General features: G+C 39.6%; 1 protein-coding gene across 2 annotated transcripts in view; it reads right to left on the bottom strand.

Moving 5' to 3' along the window:
* The window catches only part of AGBL1 (AGBL carboxypeptidase 1), a 4192795-nt gene that overhangs the window by 2109261 nt on the left and 2058335 nt on the right, over nt 1-25199 (bottom strand). For both annotated transcript variants that reach the window (XM_078683166.1, XM_078683165.1), the window contains exon 18: nt 107-287. In XM_078683166.1, the coding sequence (XP_078539292.1) occupies nt 107-287 (181 nt within the window). The remainder of the gene's footprint in view (nt 1-106; nt 288-25199) is intronic.

Below are 25199 nucleotides of genomic sequence, written 5' to 3'. Positions count from 1 at the left end.
GGTAAAGTGTGGAGAGTCTGTCACTTAGACTAAATGTACTCAATCGGTGTGGGGCTTACACATACGGGACTCCCGGTGCTGTCCCAGTGGAACATTAATTACTCACTTGCCATTTATAACCCCGTCTGGGTTGAGCATCGGTATGACCTTGAAGATGAAGCTCTCTCGCAGAAGTTCTGCGGCGGGGTCGCTGCTCACAAGGAACTCCAGGGTCCCCTTCATCACCCAGCTGGCGTTGCTCTCCCCAGGGTGAACACGTGCTGTGAGCACCAGGTATGGGCGCTTACCTAGTGGGATTAAGACAAATATTACTGCTTTATAAAGTATATGTGATTCTTGGTATTACATTCACATGGAGGGCGGGCTGAGCAGGAACATGTCCGGCCCGAGTCACAAACATTGTGCTATACATTACTGTTTTAGGACTCCTGGATTACATCAGGCGGTTACTCTGGGAGTACAGGACTGAGACAAACAAAAAACCAGATTAAACCAGGAGTACTTCAAGAAGATTAAAGCAGGAGTACTTCAAGAGTAAGTCATTCCTACTCATGGGAAAAGGTTTGGTGATCACCAGTACAGGATTTCGTGTCCAGAAAGACTCCCTCCAACTGTTCTGGAGCAAAAATACATACTGCATATTTCTAGAGGTAAACATCACTTACAACAAAACTTTTACAACGCACTACCATTACAACGCGGTCATTACAACGCAAACCATTACAATGCATTGCGCTGGGGGGCGCTCTAGGATAGGGAATACGTTTAATTTACTACCAACACCTTCCCTAGTGTCCACGGGGACTGGAGTTGGAATAGTAAATTAAACTATTCCCTATCCAGCACCCAAAAGCGCTATGCGGTGTAATGGTATGCGATGTAAAAACCGCGTTGTAAAGGCAGGCGTTGTAATAGCCTGCGTTGTAACGTCATACATCCATTTCTAGAGCAAGTCATGATCAGGCACACTTTTCAATCATACTGCTGTAATGTGTTTACCCTTACCTTGACTCTCGTGACTAAGGTACCATGCCTTAGCAGATTTTTTTTAAGTATATACACTATGATGCAGTCCGTGCTCTAAAAAGCAGCACACCACTTAATTGAGAACAATTTATTGTAGTGGGAGCATCTCAATCACGATGTGCTTTATTTCTGTTATTTAATACGCAGCACATATGCTTCAGAGCACTTTCTCAAAAAACATAGGGCCATATTATCAAGGAAGCTGCGGTAGTTTATCGCCGCTTTACCGGCAGGAAACTGTGTGAACATCTAACCTGGGCTTCGATTGAAATTCGAATCGCATATTATCAAGGCCATTATCGCCGCTCTATCGGCAGTTTCCTGCCGGTGAAGCGGTGATAAACTACAGCAGCTTCCTTGATAATATAGCCCATAATTATTTAAAAATGAAAGAATAGATTGCAATAAACACATGTAAATTAATATAATCACAAAGGCCAGTGTTGTATTTACATAGTATGCGCCTAGGACTGTACATACTGTGGTAACGCAGTTGACCTTCAAGTAAAGAAACCGTGATGTGATGGAGGCAGTAGAACAGACAGCACTTTGAGTTATGTGGTGTACACCCAACACAAAACAAGCATTGGCAATGCCAATAGGCCTGGCTTACGAATGGAAGTACCTTTTGTGTGACTGATGGGAGTCGCCATTAAACAAGTAATCATGCATACAGTGTCACTCATCTTTGAACTCATGCATCCATTCATCATCCACTGACTCATCCTTACACTAACCCTCTAACAGAATTGTAATAAATAATAAATAATAAATAATAAAACACTCACTAGGTCAACAACACATGCAAGAAACATTTAAAGAATACTAGTGTAAAAACTGAAACATGTTGCCTTCTAAATACATCAAGCATATGCATTCAATAACAAAACTAAACATGGCGGCAGGTGTCCAACTTGCACAGGTGGTGTAAATAGTTTATCATTATTTTAAGGGGAGAGGAGTTGGCCTAATGGCTAGGGCGGGCGACCCAAAATCTGGGGAACTGGGTTCAAGTCTCGGCAATGACGCTGAACATCCTGTGATTCTGGGCAAATCACTTAATCTTCCCGTGCCTGACAAAAATGAATGTGTTCTCATGTAATGCAACTGGTGCTATGTAGAGCGCTCTGATATCCGATTTGGGTCAAGTTCAAGCTGATAAAGCGTTCTAAAAAAAAAGAAAAAATACGACCATGACCATCCCAATGAGAATCAAATTGTTGGCCGTATTGGAATGGTAAAACAACTAAAACACTTTGGACAACAGCCTTCCAGATTGATCTCTTGGTTTAGAGGAAGTGACCAGTTCAGATGTGGCACACTGTAGTTGAAAGGAACGACAAGCAAACAACCCCTTAGTGTTGCTTGGAAAGCTGTAGTATCCTCATTGGAGACATTAAAATAAAAAAGAGTAGAAAGAGAGAAATGAAAGATGGACTTTAAAAGGAGAAAATCCATAACTCAAGGACTGCACAACCAGACCTGACACTGAAGCGCACACAATGATTGAAGCAGGCTTCACCTATACCCAATGCTGTTACAGATGGAAGAAAAGTGTAAACGAAAGACAGATAAATGGTAAAACACAGTGCACCCAAAGGCCCTTATGTGTCTGTATGTTTGTATGTATGTGTGTATATTATGTATATTCATTGAAAAAACAAAGGTTACAGGGATTTTATTGTTAGGCTCACATTTCACTTTCACAAAACCTGCAAATTTCAGCAGTTATAGTTACCTGAGGTAGCTTTAACTTACGCCCCGCAATGCACTGCCTATGACCTCACATATTATATCACTCATGACATGGTTAGTGACATCACTCATTACATCACTGATGACATCTTAAATAACAACACTGTTGACATCACTGATGACATCATCCAGTTAGTGTACATTTTTTCTTAGTGTTTGTTTGTTAAACATATATAATAAGCTACTGCAAACGTTAAATTAGTAGTAGGTGTACACTAATGAGTGATACATTTTCTAACATATATTATGTGAGTGGCTGTGTGTATCCTTGTGTGAGTGGGTGTCTGAGTGTCTGTATACATGTGTGAGTGGGTGTGTAAGTGGCTGTATGTGTGTATAAGTGGGTGTGTAAATAGCTGTGTGGGTGAGTGAGTGGTTGTGGGAGTAGATGTATGAGTGTGGTGACTGTATGCATAGGCAAGTGGGTTTTTGAGTGACTGTATAGGTGAGTGAGTGAGTGAGTGGCTGAATGGCTGTATGAGTGAGTTACTGGGTGTGTAAGTGGCCATATTAGTAAGTGAGTAGCTGTTTGAGTGGGTATTTGGTTAAGTGAGTGTGTGAGTGGCTGTATTGGAGAGTGTTTCTCTGTGTGAATTGCTGTATGGGTGAGTGAGCGGGTGTGGGATTGCATGTATGGATGTGTAAATGGGTATGTAAGTGGTTGGGTGGGTGTGTGAGTGAGTGTCTCTGAGTGTTTGTATCGGTGAGTGAGTGGCTCTGTTGAGAGGCTGTATGGGTGAGTTGGTGTGTGAGCGACTGAATAGCTGAATAAGTGGGTGTGTGAGTAGGTGTATGTAGGTGAGCGTTTGGCTGTGTGGGTGGCTGTATATGTGAGTGTTTGGTTGTATGTGTGCTGCTGCATGAGTGAGTGGTAATGTGAGTGACTGTTTGAGTAAGTGAGGATTTGTGTGTCAGTATCTGTAAATGTGAGTGAGTGGGCGATTAAGTGGTTCCATTGTTGAGTGAGTGGTCAAGTGAGTAGCTGTATGAGTGTGTGAGTGACTGTATGCATAGGCAAGTGGGTGTTTGAGTGACTGTATAGGTGAGTGAGTGGGTGGCTGAATGGCTGTATGAGTGAGTGACTGGGTGTGTACGTGGCCATATGGGTAAGTGAGTAGCTGTTTGAGTGGGTATTTGGTTAAGTGAGTTTGTGAGTGGCTGTATTGGAGAGTGTTTCTCTAAGTGAATGACTGTATGGGTGAGTGAGCGGGTGTGGGATTGCATGTATGGTTGTGTGAATGGGTATGTAAGTGGTTGGGTGGGTGTGTGAGTGAGTGTCTCTGAGTGTTTGTATTGGTGAGTGAGTGACTCTGTTGAGAGGCTGTATGGGTGAGTTGGTGTGTGAGCGGCTGAATAAGGGGGTGTGTGAGTAGGTGTATGGGTGAGCGTTTGGCTGTGTGAGTGGCCGTATATGTGAGTGTTTGGTTGTATGTGTGCTGCTGCATGAGTGAGTGAGTGGTAGTGTGAGTGGCTATTTGAGTAAGTGAGGGTTTGTGTGTCAGTATCTGTATATGTGAGTGAGTGGGCGATTAAGTGGCTCCATGGTTGAGTGAGTGGTCAAGTGAGTACATGTATTGACTTGTGAATAGGTATGTGAGTGGTTGAGTGGGTGTATGAGATGATGTATAGGGGAGTGAATGGGTGTGTGAGTGGTTATGTGAATAATGTCATCCATGATGTCATCAGTGATTTCATTTGTGATGTCGTGAGTGATGTTACTGACCATATCATGAGTGATGTAGTATGTGACGTCATAAGCAGTGCATTGGAGGAAATAGTTGTAGTTACCTTAGGTAACTATAACTGCTGAATTTCTCTGGTATGGTACGAGTAAAATGTGAGTCTAACTATACCACCCCTGTAAGCTTTGTTTTTTCCAGTGAATTTTAATGTTTTTTATAATTTATTTCCTAACTGTAACTTGTAATCTTTGAGAATGGATGGGTGAGTGGCTTTATAAGTAGGTAAGTAGGTGTGTGAGTGCCTGCATGGGTCTGTGAGAGTGTGTGTGAGTGACCTTATGGGAGTATACTATGTAAGTCAGTGTAGGAATGCCTGTGTGGATCTGTGAGTGGGTGCTTGAGTATCTGAGTCAATTTATGATTAGGTGCATGAGTGGGTCTGTGGCTGGATGTGTGAGTGTCCGAGTGAGTTTGTGAGTGGGCACAAGAGTGTCTTTGAAGGTGTGTGAGTGGTACGATGAGTATTTATTGGAGTGGGTAAGTGTCACACACACACACACATATATATATATATATATATATATATATTTATATATATATATATATATATATATATATATATTACCTACTGGCGATCGCCAGTAGGTATATATAGTTAGGATTTTTTCTCTATGGGATTTTTGAAAATTCTATGTCTAATAACTTTGGCGTTTGTGGACGGAATTGGCTGAAATTTTCAGGAAAATGGCACATTTTGTTTCTGAGCAGCCCTTGAAAATTTGGGGGGGGTTCGTCAAGGGGGGGCCGAGAAAAAAGGGGGGTCCCAAAACGTGTTTTTAACATTGAGTTTTCCATAGGGCGGTTGGCCTCACTTTTAGCCCGAACGGCTGAATGGATTTGCATGAAACTTGGCAAAATTGTAGGGACTGGTAGCCCGATGTGCCTTTTGTAGGTCTCAATATATGTGCTACAGTGGATTTTGAGAAATTAACGTTTAAAAAAAGATATATATCTGTAACAGCGGACCGGGCAGCGCTCCAGAGCTTTGTGAAGCGAAGCTGATTGGTTCTCCGGCGTCTGTCAACATTCCAAACAGTCCGTAGCGGCCGCCATCTTGTCTCTCGGTAGGATCGAGAGACAAGAGGAGGCGAAAGCGAAGGGGCAAATGACCATAAGGGGGAATAGTAGATCCTCGCTGACCCCCTAGGTTTGATGTGGAGGTTTTAAAAGGGCCCGCGGGGCAAAAAAAAATAAAATAATAATAATCGAACGGCTGAATGGATTTGCACGAAACTTGGTAAAATATTAGGGACTGGTAGCCCGATGTGCCTTTGCTAGGTCTCAATATATGTGCTCCAGTGGATTTTGAGAAATTAACGTTCAAAAAAAGATATATATCTGTAACAGCGCTCCGCTTCGCGTAACGGAGGTTTGCGACGCTGATTGGTCATTCTGTCACTGGGCTATAGTTGGGCTACATCTGGCTGATATTTGGGCTACATTTGTTTTTTTTCGTCTCTGGCGGCCATCTTTGGGCTACATTGGGCTACATTGGGCTTCATTGGGCTTCATTGGGCTACATTGGGCTACATTTGGGTTCCAACATATATATAGGCCAATGTAGCCCAATATATATTTTTCAAAGTTAATTTTCGTAAAAACCACTGGAGCATATATCTTGAGACATAGCAAAGGCACATCGGGCTACCAGTCCCTACAATTTTGCCAAGTTTCGTGCAAATCCATTCAGCCGTTCGAGCTAAAAGTGAGTCCAACCGTCCTATGGAAATGAAGGAAATGAATGGGTAATTTGTAATTAGCAAATAGCTCATCGCAAACTAGGAATGGTAAAGAATCGCTATTTATTCCTTAAAGTTCGCTATTTAGGAAATGCAAAAAACTTTGATGATACATATGGCGGTTCATCTCTAACAAGATAAGAAGCATAGGGATAGATTTATGATGACTGGCGCATCACCAGGGATGTGTTAGTCATTCTGTGCCGCTGTTCCGTCACCTATGGTGTGCTGCATTTACAATGCGGCGCATCATGGGGCAAAAACAGCACAGATGCGTGATGTATCTGTGCCGTAAAGGTGGCGCATTGCTGGAGTTGTATCGCAAGTGTGATGAAGCTCCAGCAAGGGTCGGGGGTGCCCCTGTCGCAGGGTTTCTGTTCTCACACAGAACTGTGGACAGAGGATTGGAACCTCGGCGAATTAGGGTGTCCCAAAACTCACCTTAGTAATCAAAAACCCCTTAGCAAGCTAGGTACAGTGTCACATTGGATATAACAAACTCTCAATGTTTAGACAATCCAGAATATGAACTTATAGTACCTCAGGATACGTGGAACTCATGAACAGTCGGTCGTTATATATTTCTTAGAAACCAGAACATGGAGTTAAGAAGAACACATGTGTATTTGAAATGTTTATTTACTAATGCCGTCTTCTCAGGCGTAGTATCTTAGATAATACAAGTACACATATTATCAGTAGCAAAATTACCAGCATAGTTACTAGTACATAAAAAGCGAATGGTGACAGTATGTTAACATGCTGTAAATGAATAAGAGTTAGCAACACTTATAAGCAGCCGCGGGCCGTGGAGGGAGTTACGGTGGGGCAGGGAGGCGGGGAGGGGCAGGGTGGAGAGGGCTCCACCCTGCTTCTCCCCCTCCCCGCCTCCCTGCCTCACCGTAACTCCCTCCACGGCCCGCGGCTGCTTATATCTCACCCTCCCTAATACACATATTATATTATTTGCTAAGAAGGTCTCTTTGTGTTGGTTTAGGGCGTGCCCATAATTTAGTGTCTTAGATTTGAAGGAATCACATCAGCATACACCAGCTCTCTCTTCATGTGAACCGCATCAAGTGTTGTGTATGTGTGTTCGGCAAAGCAATATAAAACCCGCCTCATGCCCAGAATTGGCAGAAGTGGCACTTATGTTATGAGTATGAAGTCGTGGAGATCAGACCTCATAACAATTCTGTATCGTGTTGTTCTTGAAACTTTAGCACTCGCTGTACAGATATAGTTTAACAAGCAAACCAGATAGTAGAGCAATAACATATTATTCTCATGTAAACCACGATGAACTACTAGGTTGAAAGCTAAAGCAACAACTAAGTGTCGTGTGCAGAAGTTGCAAAAAAGGAAAAATGGCGTTTAAACCGGTAATGAGCCCATGCTAACTTAACACGGTGTAAAGATATCCAGGACGTAGATGACACCTCCCCATGATCCGGAAACGAACTGAATAAGATAATAGAAGTGCCATCTCATGAGAGCAGATTGCAAGTTTATATGTGGACGGTCCGCAAGGTAAAGCATTAAAAACTAGGAAAATTTAATGCTAAAGAAAAATAAAACAGCCAAGTACTTTATCGAGTCTTAAGCCAATAGGCAAGGTAAATAATAAAAACTTGACAAATAAGTCAATGAATTGTCAATGAAATGCTAGTACTCAGCATATCAAACATGAAAAAGGTCTATGACATAACTGTGTATGCAAAATAAGCTGCAACAGCCTCCAATAGGAAGTCACCGTCTTCATCCGAAAACAGTTCAGCCATCCAATTTAAAAGCGGAAAAGAACATACGTGCTCTCCCAGCACCGGATCCTCTATCACCATCAGAGGACAGCTCGGTGGGTTTTCAAGAAAGCTCTGTTCCAAGAAAGACTGTGTTGCCGCCAGTAAATTCCAGGGACCAATTAGTCCATGCATCAATGCCACAGCCATAATCCTTTCGCCAGGACAAACCAACTCGTGAGTAATGATAGGAGTCATCAGCTGATTAAAGTCGACGTCAGGAGAAACCGGTCCGCAGAGACACAAATCAATGGCCCAATCGAAATCACAGGTCAGGCAGTGAAATACAGGCTGGACACAGGTGAAGTAGGAGAATCGAAAAGATAATCCATATGCCGTGCTTAATATCGCCAACGGCATTGTGCCATAATATTCTAGCATGCGATTGCGGAACAGTGTCAGCAGCTGCAGGGCGGGAGGTTGCATAGGAGGGACATCCATATTTAAAAATGTAAAAAAGCACAAGAGCGTCCGCTGGTAATGCAAGTAAAAATGGCAATCCACGAAGCAGAGTGGAAAAAATACAATGAAAGAAAGTAGGGATGACTCGAAAGATTTTCTCAAATGAAGTCACGAGACCACTGGTAACAACTTTAAAAAAGTGCGCCAGGGCCTTTGTGGAGGATGCGTTAGAGATAGTCCGAACTATCTTGCTGAAATGGAAAGGCAAATCTGAATTGAAAAGGGTCTGCACCTCTGTACGGGTGTTCGCTAAGTGAAGCACGAAAGTTTCACGGGCCGAACTCAAGGCCACCTCTCTCTGAGACAAAAGAGCTCTTATTCTTGCCATGCCGTTGAAATCTGCTCCCAAGGTTGGTATTTGTGGCGAGATTGAAAACTCCCTATGTTCATGTGTGGGAGGAAATAGAACATTTCTGCAGCAAATAACCCGTTCACTTACTGTTACGATAAAAGGAATACTTTTAATTAACCCAGATCAATCTTCATTATTGAGCATCAAATAACTACCATTTTCCAACAACTTGAACGTGGGGATGATAGCAGGAACTGGCGTGCCTTGCAACACGCAAGCCATATTTGGTCGGTGTTTGTTGCATGAACCGTGTAACTGTATGTGCCTACACATTAGTGAATGATCTGGCGTCTCAGTGCATTCCTCTCCATTCAGATAAACTTCTTGATCATCTTTGAAACATCTGTATGTGTATGGAAGCGACCAGACCTCATGAAGAAAAGCACTACCTAAAGGTTCATAACGACCTATTGGTATATATTTCATACAATTTGAAAACTTATATAAAGCAAAAGGCAGCGTTATTAAACCGTGGATAAGGCACGTTGCCAAAAAACCCGCAATCCTCTGCTGATGATGTCACTGAGCATGTCATGAATGATGTAATATGTGACATCATCAGCAGTGGATTACGGGTAATAGTATCTCTAGTTTACTCCCCTATAGCTGTCTTTCTTTTAACATAAGTGTCTGTTTCCTTCCCTTATACTTACTGTTTTTGGTTCGCTTCCGGTTCGCGTACCGGCGAGCGAACTGGGAAGCGAACTAAGAGAAATAGAGGTTGGCACAGTTCCAAATATTGTACCAATTTTTTAATAACGGGGAGGTAGTTCTGAAAAGAACTTTTTTTTTTATTGTTTTTGTTGTTTTATATTTTTTTTATTATTTTTCGGTACATTTTTTTACTTTTTTTGAATTTTTCTGAACAGTTTTATATTTTTTGGGGGTTTTCTTGGAGGGGGCAATGAAAACGATTCATTGTAAAGGGCTCAACAGGAGCAACAAAACAAAAAAAAAGTATTTATTATTTTGGGCGTTTCGTACAAACTTGCATATGATAGTCAATAGCTCTGTTGATCAGAGTGATGCTTCTTTCTCCGTAGCAAATGAATCCATCGCAAAATACGCAGGTGTGTTTTACTTCACCAAATCTCATTTGTATATTTGGCACCATCTCCCTGCCCTCTGGTCCCGTTACTTCCGGTACAACAGATCTTCTGGCCATAATAGGGAGATTATCTAGGTCGTTCCGAAACTGTGCAGCACTGTAGTTGTTAGGATGCCACCTAGTCATATGGCGATGCATTGTGTAGTTTCCGAAACTGTATTTTTTCTCGGTTCCTCTGGACAGTCTATCTTGACATATAAGGCAAGTTACGTATCTTGCATTTACTTTTTTCTCACCTTTGGGAATTTAAAAAAATTGCCAAATGAAGTTTTCTTTCCGGTGAGACGTCCTGGGCTCCTCAGGCAAAAACTGCCTCTCTTCGTGCTCGTCGTCCTGTTCCTCTTCTTCCTCTTCTTGTTGAATTATAACTTGAGCAGGTGGTCCACTCTTCCTTGGATGTGGTGGAGGTGGTGGGGAAGCACCAGCTGAAGCTACTAAAGAAGCCATTGCTCAGTGATCACAAAGGGTCTTTCTCTCACAATGATGAAAGTCAGAGTGAGGAAAGAAGGAGGGATTTTCATCATTTGGGAAAAACAAGAGTTCTCAACCAATGAAAAGTGTTCATTTTAGATTATATGACCTAGTCTTACATCATTAGGAAACCAAAAGTGAAATGAACCAATGAAAAGTGTTATTACCAAGTCACATGACCTGCTGTGTTTACGTTAAGCGCTTTGCAGGGCCTCCCGGTTTGCTTCCAGAAACCTGCGCTTTGCGACTCGGTTCGCGTACCAGTTCGCTAACGTAGCACGTCATATGACGTATCACGCGACAACGTGAAACGTCATGCGGACGGGAGGCGTCACGATGTTGTTTTGTAACGCGGCAGTTGCGGTAAAGAAACGTTTACCGGCTCGCTGTCTATTTCGCGGCATCAAGGTCAGCTAACGGGAAGCTTCCCGATTCGCGAAGCGGGAACGAAGAAAAAAAAATATTCAAAAAAAAAATTATTCATAAACATATAAAATATATTTTTGGATTTAAAGAAGAATACATTTTACAGCTACAGATATTAGCTGTTAAAAAACCAATGAAATTCACTGAAAAAAACATAGGTTATAGACCATATATAGTTAGGAATTAGCATTTACAAAACCTTGAAAATTCACTGAAAAAACCATAGGTTATAGACCATATATAGTTAGGAATTAGCATTTACAAAACCTTATTTTACTCACACAAAACCATTGAAATTCCATATATAGTTAGTTGCACTAACTATATATCGCGCACCCGCAATCCACTGCTGATGATGTCACATATTACATCATTCATGACATGGTCAGTGACATCACTGATGACATCACTGATGACAACATCCAGTGATTATGTGTTTCTGTAAAGTTTAAATATGTTTTACATATTGAAGAATGAGTGGATGTATAAGTGTCTGAATGAAGGTTTTAGTAGGTGCGTGATTGACTGTATGAGTGAGTGATTAAATGCGTCTTACTGAATGCACGGGTTAGTGACTAAACTGTCTGAAAGTGTGCATCAGTATGTCTGTTGTTGTGCAAGCTGCTGCATGTGTTGATCAGTAGCTATATAAGTAGCTATATGGGTTATTGATTGGTTGCACAAGTATTTGTATGGGAGACTGAGTGTGTGTATGGCTGGCTGGGAGGTGTGTGACTGTGCAGATCAATGTGTACTTGTATCAGTGATTCTATAAGAGAGTAAGTATGTGTTAGTATATGTTTCAAAAATGTAAGGTGTTCTGTGTTTAACTGTATAGATGAGAAAATGGAAGTGTGATTGATTCTTTTCAGGACTGACTAGGTGTGTGAGTAACTCCATGGATGAGTGGCAGAGTGTGAGTGTCTGTATAGGTGTATGAGTGCATATGATAGTGTTGTAAAGATGAGTGATTGTATGTATGAATGATTGTATGAGTGAATGTGTGTGTAGACATAGGAATCAGTGAGTGCGTATGTAGTAACTAGTATTGGTGTGTCAATGGTTTCAAAAATTATACTCTCTATTTAACACTGGGTGTAATAGAGGTTATATTAGAGTGTGAGGAGATGCATTGTATTATCACATGAATGATATCATCAGTGATGTGATCATTGATGTCAAGTGAGATGTCATCAGTGATGTCATTTGAGATGTCATCAGTGATGTCATCAGTGATGTCACTGACCATGTCATGAATGATGTAATATGTGACATCATCAGCAGTGAATTGCGGGTGCGCGATATATAGTTAGTGCAACTAACTATATATGGAATTTCAATGGTTTTGTGTGAGTAAAATAAGGTTTTGTAAATGCTAATTCCTAACTATATATGGTCTATAACCTATGGTTTTTTCAGTGAATTTTCAAGGTTTTGTAAATGCTAATTCCTAACTATATATGGTCTATAACCTATGGTTTTTTCAGTGAATATATATATATATATATATATATATATATCGAACCTGTTACCCGTACCCGTGAACAAGGAGACTTGGGCTTCGAAACGCGTCGGGGAGGTTGCTGCAAATAAACAACGTTGCTCATAAAGAAGTTGGCCTGGACCTCGTTTTTGCTACGGCTGGATTGTATGAACGAGAATCGTGTGGATATATATATATATATTACCTACTGGCGGTCGCCAGTAGGTATATATAGTTAGGATTTTTTCCCTATGGGATTTTTGAAAATTCTATGTCTAATAACTTTGGCGTTTGTGGACGGAATTGGCTGAAATTTTCTGGAAAATGGAACATTTTGTTTCTGAGCAGCCCCTGGAAATTTGGGGGGGGTTCGTCCAGGGGGGGTCGAGAAAAAAGGGGGGTCCCAAAACGTGTTTTTAACATTGAGTTTTCCATAGGGCGGTTGGCCTCACTTTTAGCCCGAACGGCTGAATGGATTTGCATGAAACTTGGCAAAATTGTAGGGACTGGTAGCCCGATGTGCCTTTTGTAGGTCTCAATATATGCGCTCCAGTGGATTTTGAGAAATTAACGTTTAAAAAAAGATATATATCTGTAAGCGCGCTCTGGGCAGCGCTCCGGTCCGCGGACCTTAAGCGTACCGGAACTTCGCGTAGCTAAGCTGATTGGCTCTCCAGTGTCTGTCAACATTCTAAACAGTCCGGAGCGGCCGCCATCTTGTCTCTCGGTAGGATTGAGAGACAAGAGGAGGCCAAAACAAAGGGGGAAATAACCATAAGGGGGCATACTAGATCCTCCCTGACCCCCTAGGTTTAATGTGGAGGTTTTAAAAGGGCCCCGCGGGGCAAAAAAACAAAATTTTTTTTTGTTTTTTTTGCGTGAGGAGCGCCCGGTCCGCGAACCCGGAAGCGTTCTGGGCAGCGTACTGCAATGAAAAATGAATGATAGACTTTTCAAATGCTGTATGTTAATTGATTGTTGGTTTTGTTGATTATTTTTTATTTTCTTTATTTTTTAAGCATTTTTTTTTATTGTGATTGTGTTTCATAATTTATTAAACTTTCTAACATTTCATTGTCAGAAATTTCATAATTATCATTGAATATACATTGTAGTCTCTGAGGGTGTAAAATGTCCTCATTTTCAAGGAGGTTATCTACTGCTTGTACACATTGCAGTAGTTCTTTGTCTAAAGTTTCATCGAAAAATTCAATATCATTTTCATCATTGATTTCTTGGCTGCTCTCTTGCAGGACAATTTGAAATTCAACTTTCTGTTCGCCTTCTATTTTGCCTGAAATTTAGATTAAAAAAATATATATTAGTAGAGATAGGGCACTGTTGGGATTAATTTTGGGCAGTGTATAGTATCAGAGTGGAAGTAGGAATATAAAAAAGTGTATGTGATTTAACGTAAGTAAATTCATAATTATACAAGAGAAGCCTAACTCCATCCATAACTATAACAGAGAAGTCTATCTAAATCTATAACTACTACAGAGGGATAGTATATAACTATCAGAAAAAGTTTACCATATTAACTTATAGTGCACAATATACTTCAGTTTTAAAAATAAAAACTTACCTTTAGAAAGAAGTTGAAGGAATTAGTGAAAATCCTATTGAAAATATATATTAGTAGAGATAGGGCACTGTTGGGATTAATTTTGGGCAGTGTATAGTATCAGAGTGGAAGTAGGAATATAAAAAAGTGTATGTGATTTAACGTAAGTAAATTCATAATTATACAAGAGAAGCCTAACTCCATCCATAACTATAACAGAGAAGTCTATCTAAATCTATAACTACTACAGAGGGAAAGTATATAACTATCAGAAAAAGTTTACCATATTAACTTATAGTGCACAATATACTTCAGTTTTAAAAATAAAAACTTACCTTTAGAAAGAAGTTGAAGGAATTAGTGAAAATCCTATTGAAATGTACACCAAGAAGTAGTAGTCAAAATGGCTGTGTTTTCTTCTCTTCCTTTATATATATTCAGGTATATAACCAATCAAATGTCAGGTAAAAAAAGTAGAAAATGAAAGTAACATTTTAATTGGTTGTCAATTCCAACACTTCAGATGTGTTTTGTGAAGTAATTTACCTCATGGTATTTAGAGAGGTCTACAGGCTAAATGGCTAAATGGAATTCCAATCAAATTTGTGAAAATGGTAGGGATTGGTATGTAGTATGAGCTAGTCTATATTTGGTGAAATTGTCTCCAGTGGCTTTTCTGTGAACTACTTTCCCACCTTTTTTGATGGTGCGCTTCCCAGGGAGCGACCCGGTACGCGAACTGTTGAGCGCCCCGGTTCGCGAACCTTAAGCGTAACGGGAGTCCACCATTTTGTGTTTCGGTCGAATTAAGATACAAGATGGAGGGCAAATAATGTTCAGAATGGGTAGAAGGGGGCACGGTAGACTTATCTTGACCCCCTAGGTTTTGTGAGGGTGGCTGAGGAGGCTTATATGTGCGAAAAAAAAACATTTTTTTTAAAAATTTCGCGAGGTTAGCTCCCGGTTCGCGTACCGGGTAGCGCCCCCAGGGAGCGTACTTTGTTGAAAATTAGTGAAAAATGTTAGAGTAAAATAATAATTGTGAGTGATCAGATGTAGGGTAGATCTGAGAAGAGCTTTTGGGTTTATGGTACATTTAGGTACTTATAAGTAGGTACCAATGCACATTCTTAAATTCAGAGTGAAAATTCTGTTGCCCTCATCTGAGAAGTGAACTCCATCTCCTCTGTAGATATCTTGCATGTAGTAACGCAAGTTATTGTTGTACAGGGAGCCCATTCCATGGTCTCTCATGTAAGCTGAAACAGATTTGTTTACATGCTTCCTCGACTTCTCAATTTGTGGACAAAATTGGTTTGACCACCTCCATTTCTGTCTTTGGCATATATTTGAATATACCAAGGCAGTCTGAGGAAAAAGTGCCATTAATTGCTCAAAGGTGTCCTTTAAAAGCATTTCCAGACCTACACCAGTCAAAGTGCCCAAGTCATTACCTCCACAGTGCACAATTAACAGGTCAGGTTTGGGCAAATGCATAAAGGTTTTCACCAATGGTATCAATTGGTGACATTTTAATCCTCTGTGGCCAAACCACTTAATTTCCACATCTTGTAAATTGAGGTTAGGTAAATTCCTGTTTTCAGCGTACCTTTGAGCCCAGTGAATATAACTATGTCCAACAATCCAGACAGAAAACATGGTGAGAGAAGGTTCTCCTGCAGTCAGATGAAGTGTGGCAATGAAATGGCAGTTGAAAAAATGAGAATTTAAAATGAAAAAAACTGTGGAGTTTCTGTGTTCATGAAGCAGTAACAGTGATTGGTGGATTTTGATTGCTGAAAACAGAAAGTTAGGGTGCACGGATGAGTTATTTGAAAGATGTATTTTGAATGGTCAATAAAAAATCATTAAATGAAAGAATGCACTGGATATGCAGGTGCACTGAGAGTTCAGAGTTCAATTGCAACATTGTTGTGTGAACTTGCAAACACCAGAAGTCTTCCAAGAGGTGGTTGCCATGCAGAAAAGGCAGAAAGGGCAGAGGGGGGAAGGGTTTTCATTTGAAAAAAAGTGAGGGAAGAGTTTTGATTGGGTGACATGAGAGATATGTGTGAAGAATTACAGCATTTCTGTGCTTTTGATAGCTGCAGACTCTGGAGTGCATACCTTTTGCTCTGCTGAAGACAAATTGGTGTGTTTCTGAGACTGTTTTCAAACTCAAAGTATTTGCTAAGGTGAGAAAATATTTCTTTAATTTAGATAGAGAATATTGTGCTTTAAGGAGAAAATTATGAATTATGTGGCGCAAATTGCTTGTAAATATGCTCCCACCTGTGCATGGAAAATTTAGATTTTTAATGTTTGTGTTACATAGCCATGTTAAAAGTGATACAAACATGCTGCAAAGGCAATTAAAAAACGCTTTTATGTGTCTTAAGGACATTTTAAGTAATTTTCCCATGTGCAGTGTTTTGAAATTATGATTTGAAAATCGTTTTTGGGGAAAAGGAATTGTTTTTAAATTTATGACAAGGACATAATGGTGTATGCTTCTTTATAAGGCAATTGACTGTCCCTGATGTTATTTTTCCCATTTTAATGTAAGACCTTTCTCTGTGGCGCAAATTGCTTGTAAATATGCTCCCACCTGTGCATGGCAAATTTAGATTTTAAATGTTTGTGTTACATAGCCATGTTAAAAGTGACCCAACCATGCTGGAAAGGCAATAAAAAAACACTTTCATGTGTCTTAAGGACATTTTAAGTCATTTCCCCATGGACAGTGTTTTCAAATTATGAATTGAAAATCGTTTTTGAGGTAAAGGAATGTCGTTAAAATTTATGTGCGCCATATGCCCCCAAATTTCTTTTTCAGGGGTGCAGCAGGGTGTTCTTGAGACACCCCTGCACCCTTGGAAAAATTCCTATTTTGTGATGAGCTAATTGCTAATCGCAAATTGCACCTTCTTTCATATGGGCATCCTGGCGCATGGAAATGAATGGGTAATTTGCAATTAGCAATTTGCTCATCGCAAATTTGGAATGGTAAAGAATCGCTATTTATTCCTTAAAATTCGCTATTTTGGAAATGCAAAATAGTTATATGATACATATGGCGGTTGATGTCTAACAAGATAAGAAGCTTAGGGATACATTTATGATGACTGGCGCAATGAAGTGGACATCACTTACTTCATTGGTAGAGCTTTACATGTATTATGTCCTCTGTATTCTTCATCAAGCGTAACTTTAATCTGCAATCCTGAGTAGGCCTCACCTTAAACAAACCTCTGGATAGGCCACATCTTATCGTAATCCTGAATTAATCATTTAAAATGCTAGGGACAGATTTATGATAGGTGTATGCCTCTTTTGCGCCACTTACAAAACACTGTCCATGGGGAAATGACTTAAAATGTCCTTAAGACACATGAATGTGTTTTTTTAAAGCGTTTGCAATTTTTTTGGGTCACTTTTAACATGGCTATGTGACTCAAACAGTCAAAATCTAAATTCACAATGCACAGGTGGGAGCATATTTACAAGGAATGTGCTCCATGGGGAAAGGTCTTATAATGTAATATGGGAAAAATGACATCAGAGACACTGAAATGCCTTATAGAGAAGCATACACCATTATGTCCTTGTCATAAATTTGCAAACCATTACTTTTCCCCAAAAACGATTTTCAAATCATAATTTGAAAACACTGCACATGTGGAAATGACTTAAAATGTCCTTAATTCAAAATTTGCTATTCCTTATTTTGCGATTGCACTGAAGGATTTGCAAATTTTGCGATTCCTTAAATGCAATGTATCAAACAAAAAATATGTAAAAAATGACATTAAGGATTTGGAAACTACCACCAACTTCTAGTTTGTGGTAATTTGCGAATTCTTTTCAAAAAGCATTTTTTTCCAAAAAACAAAAGGTGCCATATGACGCCAATACATGTCCTTAGGGCATGTATGTGTGCCATATGCCCCCAATTTTCTTTTTCAGGGGTGCAGCAGGGTGTTCTTGAGATACCCCTGCACCCTTGAAAAAATTCCTATTTTGTGATGAGGTAATTGCTAATCGCAAATTGCAACCTTCATTCCTATGAGCCTCCTAGCCCATGGAAATGAATGGGTAATTTGCAATTAGCAATTTGCTCATTGCAAATTAGGAATGGTAAAGAATTGCTATTTATTCCTTAAAATTCGCTATTTAGGAAATGCAAAATAGTTTGATGGTACATATGGTGGTTCATCTGTAACAAGATAAGAAGCTTAGGGATACATTTATGATGACTGGCAAAATAAAGTGCAAATCACTTACTTCATTGGTAGGCCTTTACATGTATTATCTCCTCTGTATTCTTCATCAAGCGTAACTTTAATCTGCAATCCTGAGTAGGCCTCACCTTAAACAAACCTCTTGATAGGCCACACCTTATCGTCATCCTGGATTAATCATTTAAAATGCTAGGGACAGATTTATGATAGGTGTATGCCTCTTTTGCGCCACTGTGCGTCACTTTTATGATGCAGCGGCGGTGCAAAAGATTTGGTATGAGGCGACAAAATTACAAATTGATGCTTTTAGGCAGATATGTCATGGTGTAAAAAAAACGTACCACATGAAACCGATGCAGCAGTGATGCAAAAGATGCACCATGTTGCAAGACAGGCCTCACTTGGGGCCATATGTATCAAGCTAATTAGCATTCGCAAAGATCAAAATTCTGCGAATTTCGGCCTTTGCGAATGCTAATTAGACAAATGGTATGTATCAAACAAGTTTGATGCAAAATAAGGAATAGCAAAATTTGCTATTCCTTATTTTGCGATTGCACTGAAGGATTTGCAAATTTTGCGATTACTTAAATGCAATGTATCAAACAAAAAATATGTAAAAAAATGACATTAAGGATTTGAAAACTACCACCAACTTCTAGTTGGTGGTAATTTGTGAATTCTTTTCAAAAAGCTTTTTTTCCAAAAAACAAAAGGTGCCATATGACGCCCATACATGCCCTTAAGGCATGTATGTGCGCCATATGCCCCCAAATTTCTTTTTCAGGGGGTGCAGCAGGGTGTTCTTGAGACACCCCTGCACCCTTGGAAAAATTCCTATTTTGTGATGAGCTAATTGCTAATCGCAAATTGCACCTTCATTCCTATGAGCCTCCTAGCCCATGGAAATGAATGGGTAATTTGCAATTAGCAAATTGCTCATTGCAAATTAGGAATGGTAAAGAATTGCTATTTATTCCTTAAAATTCGCTATTTAGGAAATGCAAAATAGTTTGATGGTACATATGGTGGTTCATCTGTAACAAGATAAGAAGCTTAGGGATATATTTATGATGACTGGCGAAATAAAGTGCAAATCACTTACTTCATTGGTAGGCCTTTACATGTATTATCTCCTCTGTATTCTTCATCAAGCGTAACTTTAATCTGCAATCCTGAGTAGGCCTCACCTTAAACAAACCTTTGGGTAGGCCACACCTTATCGTCATCCTGGATTAATCATTTAAAATGCTAGGGACAGATTTATGATAGGTGTATGCCTCTTTTGCGCCACTGTGCGTCACTTTTATGATGCAGCGGCGGTGCAAAAGATTTGCTATGAGGCGACAAAATTACAAATTGATGCATTTAGGCAGATATGTCATGGTGTAAAAAAAACGTACCACATGAAACCGATGCAGCAGTGATGCAAAAGATGCACCATGTTGCAAGACAGGCCTCACTTGGGGCCATATGTATCAAGCTAATTAGCATTCGCAAAGATCAAAATTCTGCGAATTTCGGCCTTTGCGAATGTTAATTAGACAAATGGTATGTATCAAACAAGTTTGATGCAAAATAAGGAGTAGCAAAATTTGCTATTCCTTATTTTGCGATTGCACTGAAGGATTTGCAAATTTTGCGATTACTTAAATGCAATGTATCAAACAAAAAATATGTAAAAAATGACATTAAGGATTTGGAAACTATTGTGGTAAATTGGTGGTAATTTGTGAATTCTTTTCAAAAAGCTTTTTTTCAAAAAAACAAAAGGTTCCATATGACGCCAACACATGCCCTTAGGGCATGTATGTGTGCCATATGCCCCCAAATTTCTTTTTCAGGGGTGCAGCAGGGTGTTCTTGAGACACCCCTGCACCCTTGGAAAAATTCCTAATTTGTGATGAGCAAATTGCTAATCGCAAATTAAACCTTCATTCCTATGAGGCTCCTAGCCCATGGAAATGAATGGGTAACTTGCAATTAGCAATTTGCTCATTGCAAATTAGGAATGGTAAAGAATTGCTATTTATTCCTTAAAATTCGCTATTTAGGAAATGCAAAATAGTTTGATGGTACATATGGCGGTTCATCTGTAACAAGATAAGAAGCTTAGGGATAGATTTATGATGACTGGTGCATCACCAGGGATGTGTCAGTCATCCTGCGCCGCTGTTCCGCCACCCATGGTGTGCTGCATTTACAATGCGGGGCATCATGGGGCAAAAATGGCACAGATGCGTGATGTATCTGTGCTGTAAAGGTAGTGATTGCTGGAGTTGTATCGCAAGTGCGATGCAGCTCAAGCAAGGCTCAGGGGTGCCCCATCTCCACAATGTTGCGTCAAGACCTATGCCTGCTTAAAGCAGGCGCAGGGTTTTGACGCAGCTTTCTCCTATCTGATTGTAAATACGGCACACCATGGGTGGCAGAGCAGCGGTGCACGTTAACTGGTGCATGCCTGGGGATGTGCCATTTAACATAAATCTGCCCCTTTACATTTAAGTATGTGCAGGACACACAGAGTCGGTGAGGCTTATCCAAGGTTAAGAAGAGATGAGTCCTGTTCACTGAAAAATTAGACATAGTCTTCACCTGATCAGCATTGCTGGACATGGCTAAATAATAGCTGCAAAATATTACTCTTGTTAAACAATTTTACTATTATAATCTCTGAGATTTGTCTCTTACTCTGCAACATCTCATTGTTGTTATCTTTCTTTAAAGATAAAGACAACATCAACATGAGTGACAATCTGCAATCAGTTGATTTTGACCTCATCATTGAACTTGTAATTGAAACATCAGTGGATGTTGATCCATTGGATGATTTAAATCCTGAGGATGAAGAAGAGCGTGATGAGGATGCAGATTTGTCCGAATTATATGACATAGGGTGGGAAGCTGACCTGCTTGAGCCTATGGAAATATAAACATTTATTTTTAAAATGTATAATTAATAAAAAGTAAAAATGTAAACTGTTTAATTTAAAAATAAAGACACCTTCAAAAACAGGTTATGTGTAGTGTCTTCAATAAAATATTAAAATATGCTCATAAAATTAGATCAGATTCACATATAAAATAGCACAGGTAACATAAATATAAATGTCATTTCTTTTCTGCTATTTCTGTATTGTAAATTTGCCAAGGACTCAAAAATCTTCTATTTAAAATGTCAAGTAGTGTGTTAAGTTTTTGATCATTGTTATTGATTTACTGTTTGGTAATAATGGTTAATAAAATTTTTTATTATATTTTACCACAGATTCAACTGCAGATCATTTCAAGATTTCACCATGCCAACAATAGAAAGACAGAGAAAGGCTGCAAAACGTCAAAGACAGCAGGTGAAACAAAATAAGCAGCAGTCCTCTAACAAAAAGATTTGTCAAGTCACGAAGAAAGCACCGGGTAAGAGCACAAAATATTTCATAAGAAATATGTGTAGTAAAAAAAATATTACTACAGAAAATGTTTCAGTCCATAAAAAGAGAAGCAAATCAAATGGAAAGGAAAGGCCAATCAAAAATGTTACTGCTAGAGCAAGAGATAACTCTGTGCATGATAGTAGAAGGAAACAACAGTTTAGGGACATTCGTAAACGAATGTTCCGCAACAGGATAATTGGCAATTTGTTAAAAAATATTAAGAAAGGTCAACAGAAACTGGTTTTTTATAAGAGAAAAAAAAAAGTTGAGAAAGTTATTGATCAGGCATTTGAAATTAAACGTAAGTTATTTATTTTGATAATCAATAGAATTAGGAAGCTAAACAAGGCAATTTATGATTTCAAAAGAAATAGTAGATGGAAGAGAATAGTTAATCGTAGTAATTTTTGTGAAGTTTTTTCTGGAGAATGGATGCATAGTTCAAGCTGTGAGGCATTTTTTAATGAGGAGAGTTATTTCCAGGATAATGATTTGGTGCATGCAGTTGACACCAGTGGTCGTGCTTATGAAGTGAAAGATGGTTGTCCAGTTGAAAAAGAAAAACTTGTGACAACAGAGACAGAAGAGGTGTTAGGTAATGAGGTTTTAGGAAGACGTGCTAAGGGTCCTGTGTACACCTGGAAGTGTAGTAGTATTTGCAGTGTGCGACAGGATTCCATCAATTTGCTTTGTGATTTTGTACGGTCATTTAATAAGAAAAGTTTGAAGCAGAAAATAAGGTTGTTGCAAGAATTAGATCCTTGCAGAGTGAGAGAAGTGACAGGTTTGCATGGTCATTCACTGGCTTGTCTTTCCAGGAGAGTATGCCAGAGTGTTTTTCATCATTTCAGGATGCTAGCAGTGCATCATAATAAAGTGAGGAAATTAGTTAGAATGTTGTATTATGCTAAGAGTCCAGCAATTATGCTTAAACAATTATGCGCTGCTCTTTTGCATGGTTCTGAAATAGATGTGAAGAACATATGTGAAGAAATTGAGTTTTGTTACTTTGGAAGTAAAGAGGAGAATGTTGAAATTGACCCAGAAGAAGAGGGTAATGTGGAAGATAGTGTACAGGTTTCCAGTACAGATAATTTCCAGAGGGAAATTGAGACGTTTCAGGTGAAATCAAGTGAGAGGCCTAATTTCACTTGTGTGTGTTGTCGACGCACTTATTATAAGAATCAGACTAAGTTAGTGGATTTATATGCAAAAAGTGAAAGGGAAAATAATAGTGAATGGAAGGATTTTGCAACATACTTGATGGTAGAAAATTGTTTTGATTTGGGATTCGATCAACGTGTGTGTACTTATTGTTGTTGCAAATTAAATCAAAACCAGATGCCTGCTAGAGCAGTTCATAATAATCTGGAATTGGTTGAGATTCCTTCTGAATTGAAGGATTTAAATACTTATGAATCTATTTTGATTCAAAGTATCCATCCCTTTCAGGCTATTGTAAGAATGGAGCCAAAGACAGGGAAATTGCCTCCATCAGATTTACAGAGAGGATTAAAGGGAAGAGTTGTTTATTTGCCTCTAGATTTGAAGAAAAACATTAACACAATTGGAGTAGAAAAAGTGGAAGAGGAACCTCTGGTTATCTTAGTTAATGGGGTTCCGACAAAGAATAAGAAAATATGGCAAGATTTAGTAGATGTTAGGAAAGTTAAAAAGGCAACATTGTATTTGAAAAAAAATAATAAATACTATAAGAATGTATATGTTGCAGAAGAGGAAGTAAGTGAGGAAGAGGATAGCGATTTGTGTGCTGGTCAAATTGAGAAAGTAGAACCCTCTACTAGTGAAGAAATATATGAACATTATAGTGTTCATCCTTTGCATTCCAAGGAAGTCATGGGGAATGCTATTGAGTTGTTTCAAATGAAACAAGCCAAAGGGAGTCCCATTAGTGTTTGGGACGAAAGTTTGGAAGCTCGGTGTTTCCCACAGCTTTTTCCAACAGGTCAGGGAGGAAGATATGATGAGCGACCTCATCAAATTCCTGCTTCTGAATACCGGACTTTGCGATTGTATGCAGGAGATGCTAGGTTTCGACAATGCATTCCCTATTTGTTTCATCTCCTGTTTGAAAGCGATCTGTCTGGACTGTCATATGCAGTGAACCACATCTTGAAAAGTGGTATACACATGCAAAACATCTCGGCAAGTGACTTTATGGATAAAGTCAATGTCCAAGACAGTATTTTGGATTCTCACCTGATTAATCTCATGGCGTGTCAGCGTGGTACTAATGAGTACTGGTACCGTCGTCATGGTGATTTAAAATGTATGCTGAGGAACTTAGGTACTCCCACATGGTTCCTCACTCTGAGCTGTGCCGAGTATGGCTGGGAAGACTTACTTGAATTTCTACGAGAGGCAAATGCTAACGTAGATAACATCGAATTCAAGACACCCGGAGAACTGTGCTCTTTGGATCCAGTCAATGTATGTAGGTACTTCAATCATAGATTTGAAGCTATGATGTCTTTCATCATGAATAAGAAGAATCCACCTCTTGGAGAGGTGTTGGATTTCTTCTGGAGAAAGGAGTACCAAGCAAGAGGTGCTCCTCATATACATATGTTGCTGTGGATCAAGGATGCACCTAAATTTGGAACGGATCCAGAAGACTCAGTGATGAGTTTCATCCAACAGTATTCTACGTGTGCTGTTCCAAACGCAAAGGAGAAGAAAAGCCTAAGAGAAAAAGTTCTGCGTTTCCAAAGCCATCGATGTGGAAAGTACTGCCGTCGTAAATTCCGAAACAAGGTCAAGTTCTACACCAAATGTCGTTTCGGCTTTCCACGACCGGTGATTTCTAAAGGAAGAGTAAACAGTTTGATGTCTTCGCTGCGACATAATGTCATGAAGAAATCACCTAAAAACACATACAATTTGAAGAGGAACGAAGAGTCCAAGTACATCAACGACTACAACCCGGTGATTTTGTCCATGTGGAATGCTAACATGGATATACAGTTTGTGGCTGATAACTGTATGGCTGAGGCTCGGTATGTGACGTCTTACATCACCAAAAAAGAGAAGACAGAATTGAAGGATATGTGGGAGGACATTTCCCATGAAAAGAGCCTCAGCAAGAAGTTGTACAGTTTCAGTCTGAAGATGTTGTCGCATCGAGAAATTGGAGCTTAAGAATGCTCTGACCGGTTGTCTTCAGCAAGTCTCTATGCCAAGTCCAGGAGTATCGTTTGGGCGAGTCTTGGTCTTGCTGCAACGCGTAATCGAGTTCTGAAACCTGTGCGGGAAATTGAGTATTTGGCGGAAAAGGAGCCAAACAGTACCGACATTTTGAAGACCAACATGTTGGATACATATTATCCAAATAGAAGCAGTCACCTCGACAATGTTTGTCTGTATGAGGTTCTTCAAAATTACATATTCAAGAGGAACATCAAAGAAGATACTGAGAAAGGAGTGTATGCTGTAATAGGAAGTGAGGGATGTCTGGTCAAGCAAAGAAAATGCCACTTGGTAAACCATCGAAAATTGAGTGGCGAATCTCCTGAAAAAAAGGAGTTTTTCTATTTAGCACTTTTGCAACTTTTCAAGCCTTGGCGTGCAGAAGAGGAACTG

The sequence above is a fragment of the Lissotriton helveticus genome, chromosome 3_1, assembly GCF_964261635.1.
Source record: "Lissotriton helveticus chromosome 3_1, aLisHel1.1, whole genome shotgun sequence".
Taxonomy (NCBI): Eukaryota; Metazoa; Chordata; class Amphibia; order Caudata; family Salamandridae; genus Lissotriton; species Lissotriton helveticus.
The sequence above is the reverse complement of the archived record's forward strand: the minus strand, read 5'-3'. Positions and strand labels throughout refer to the sequence as shown.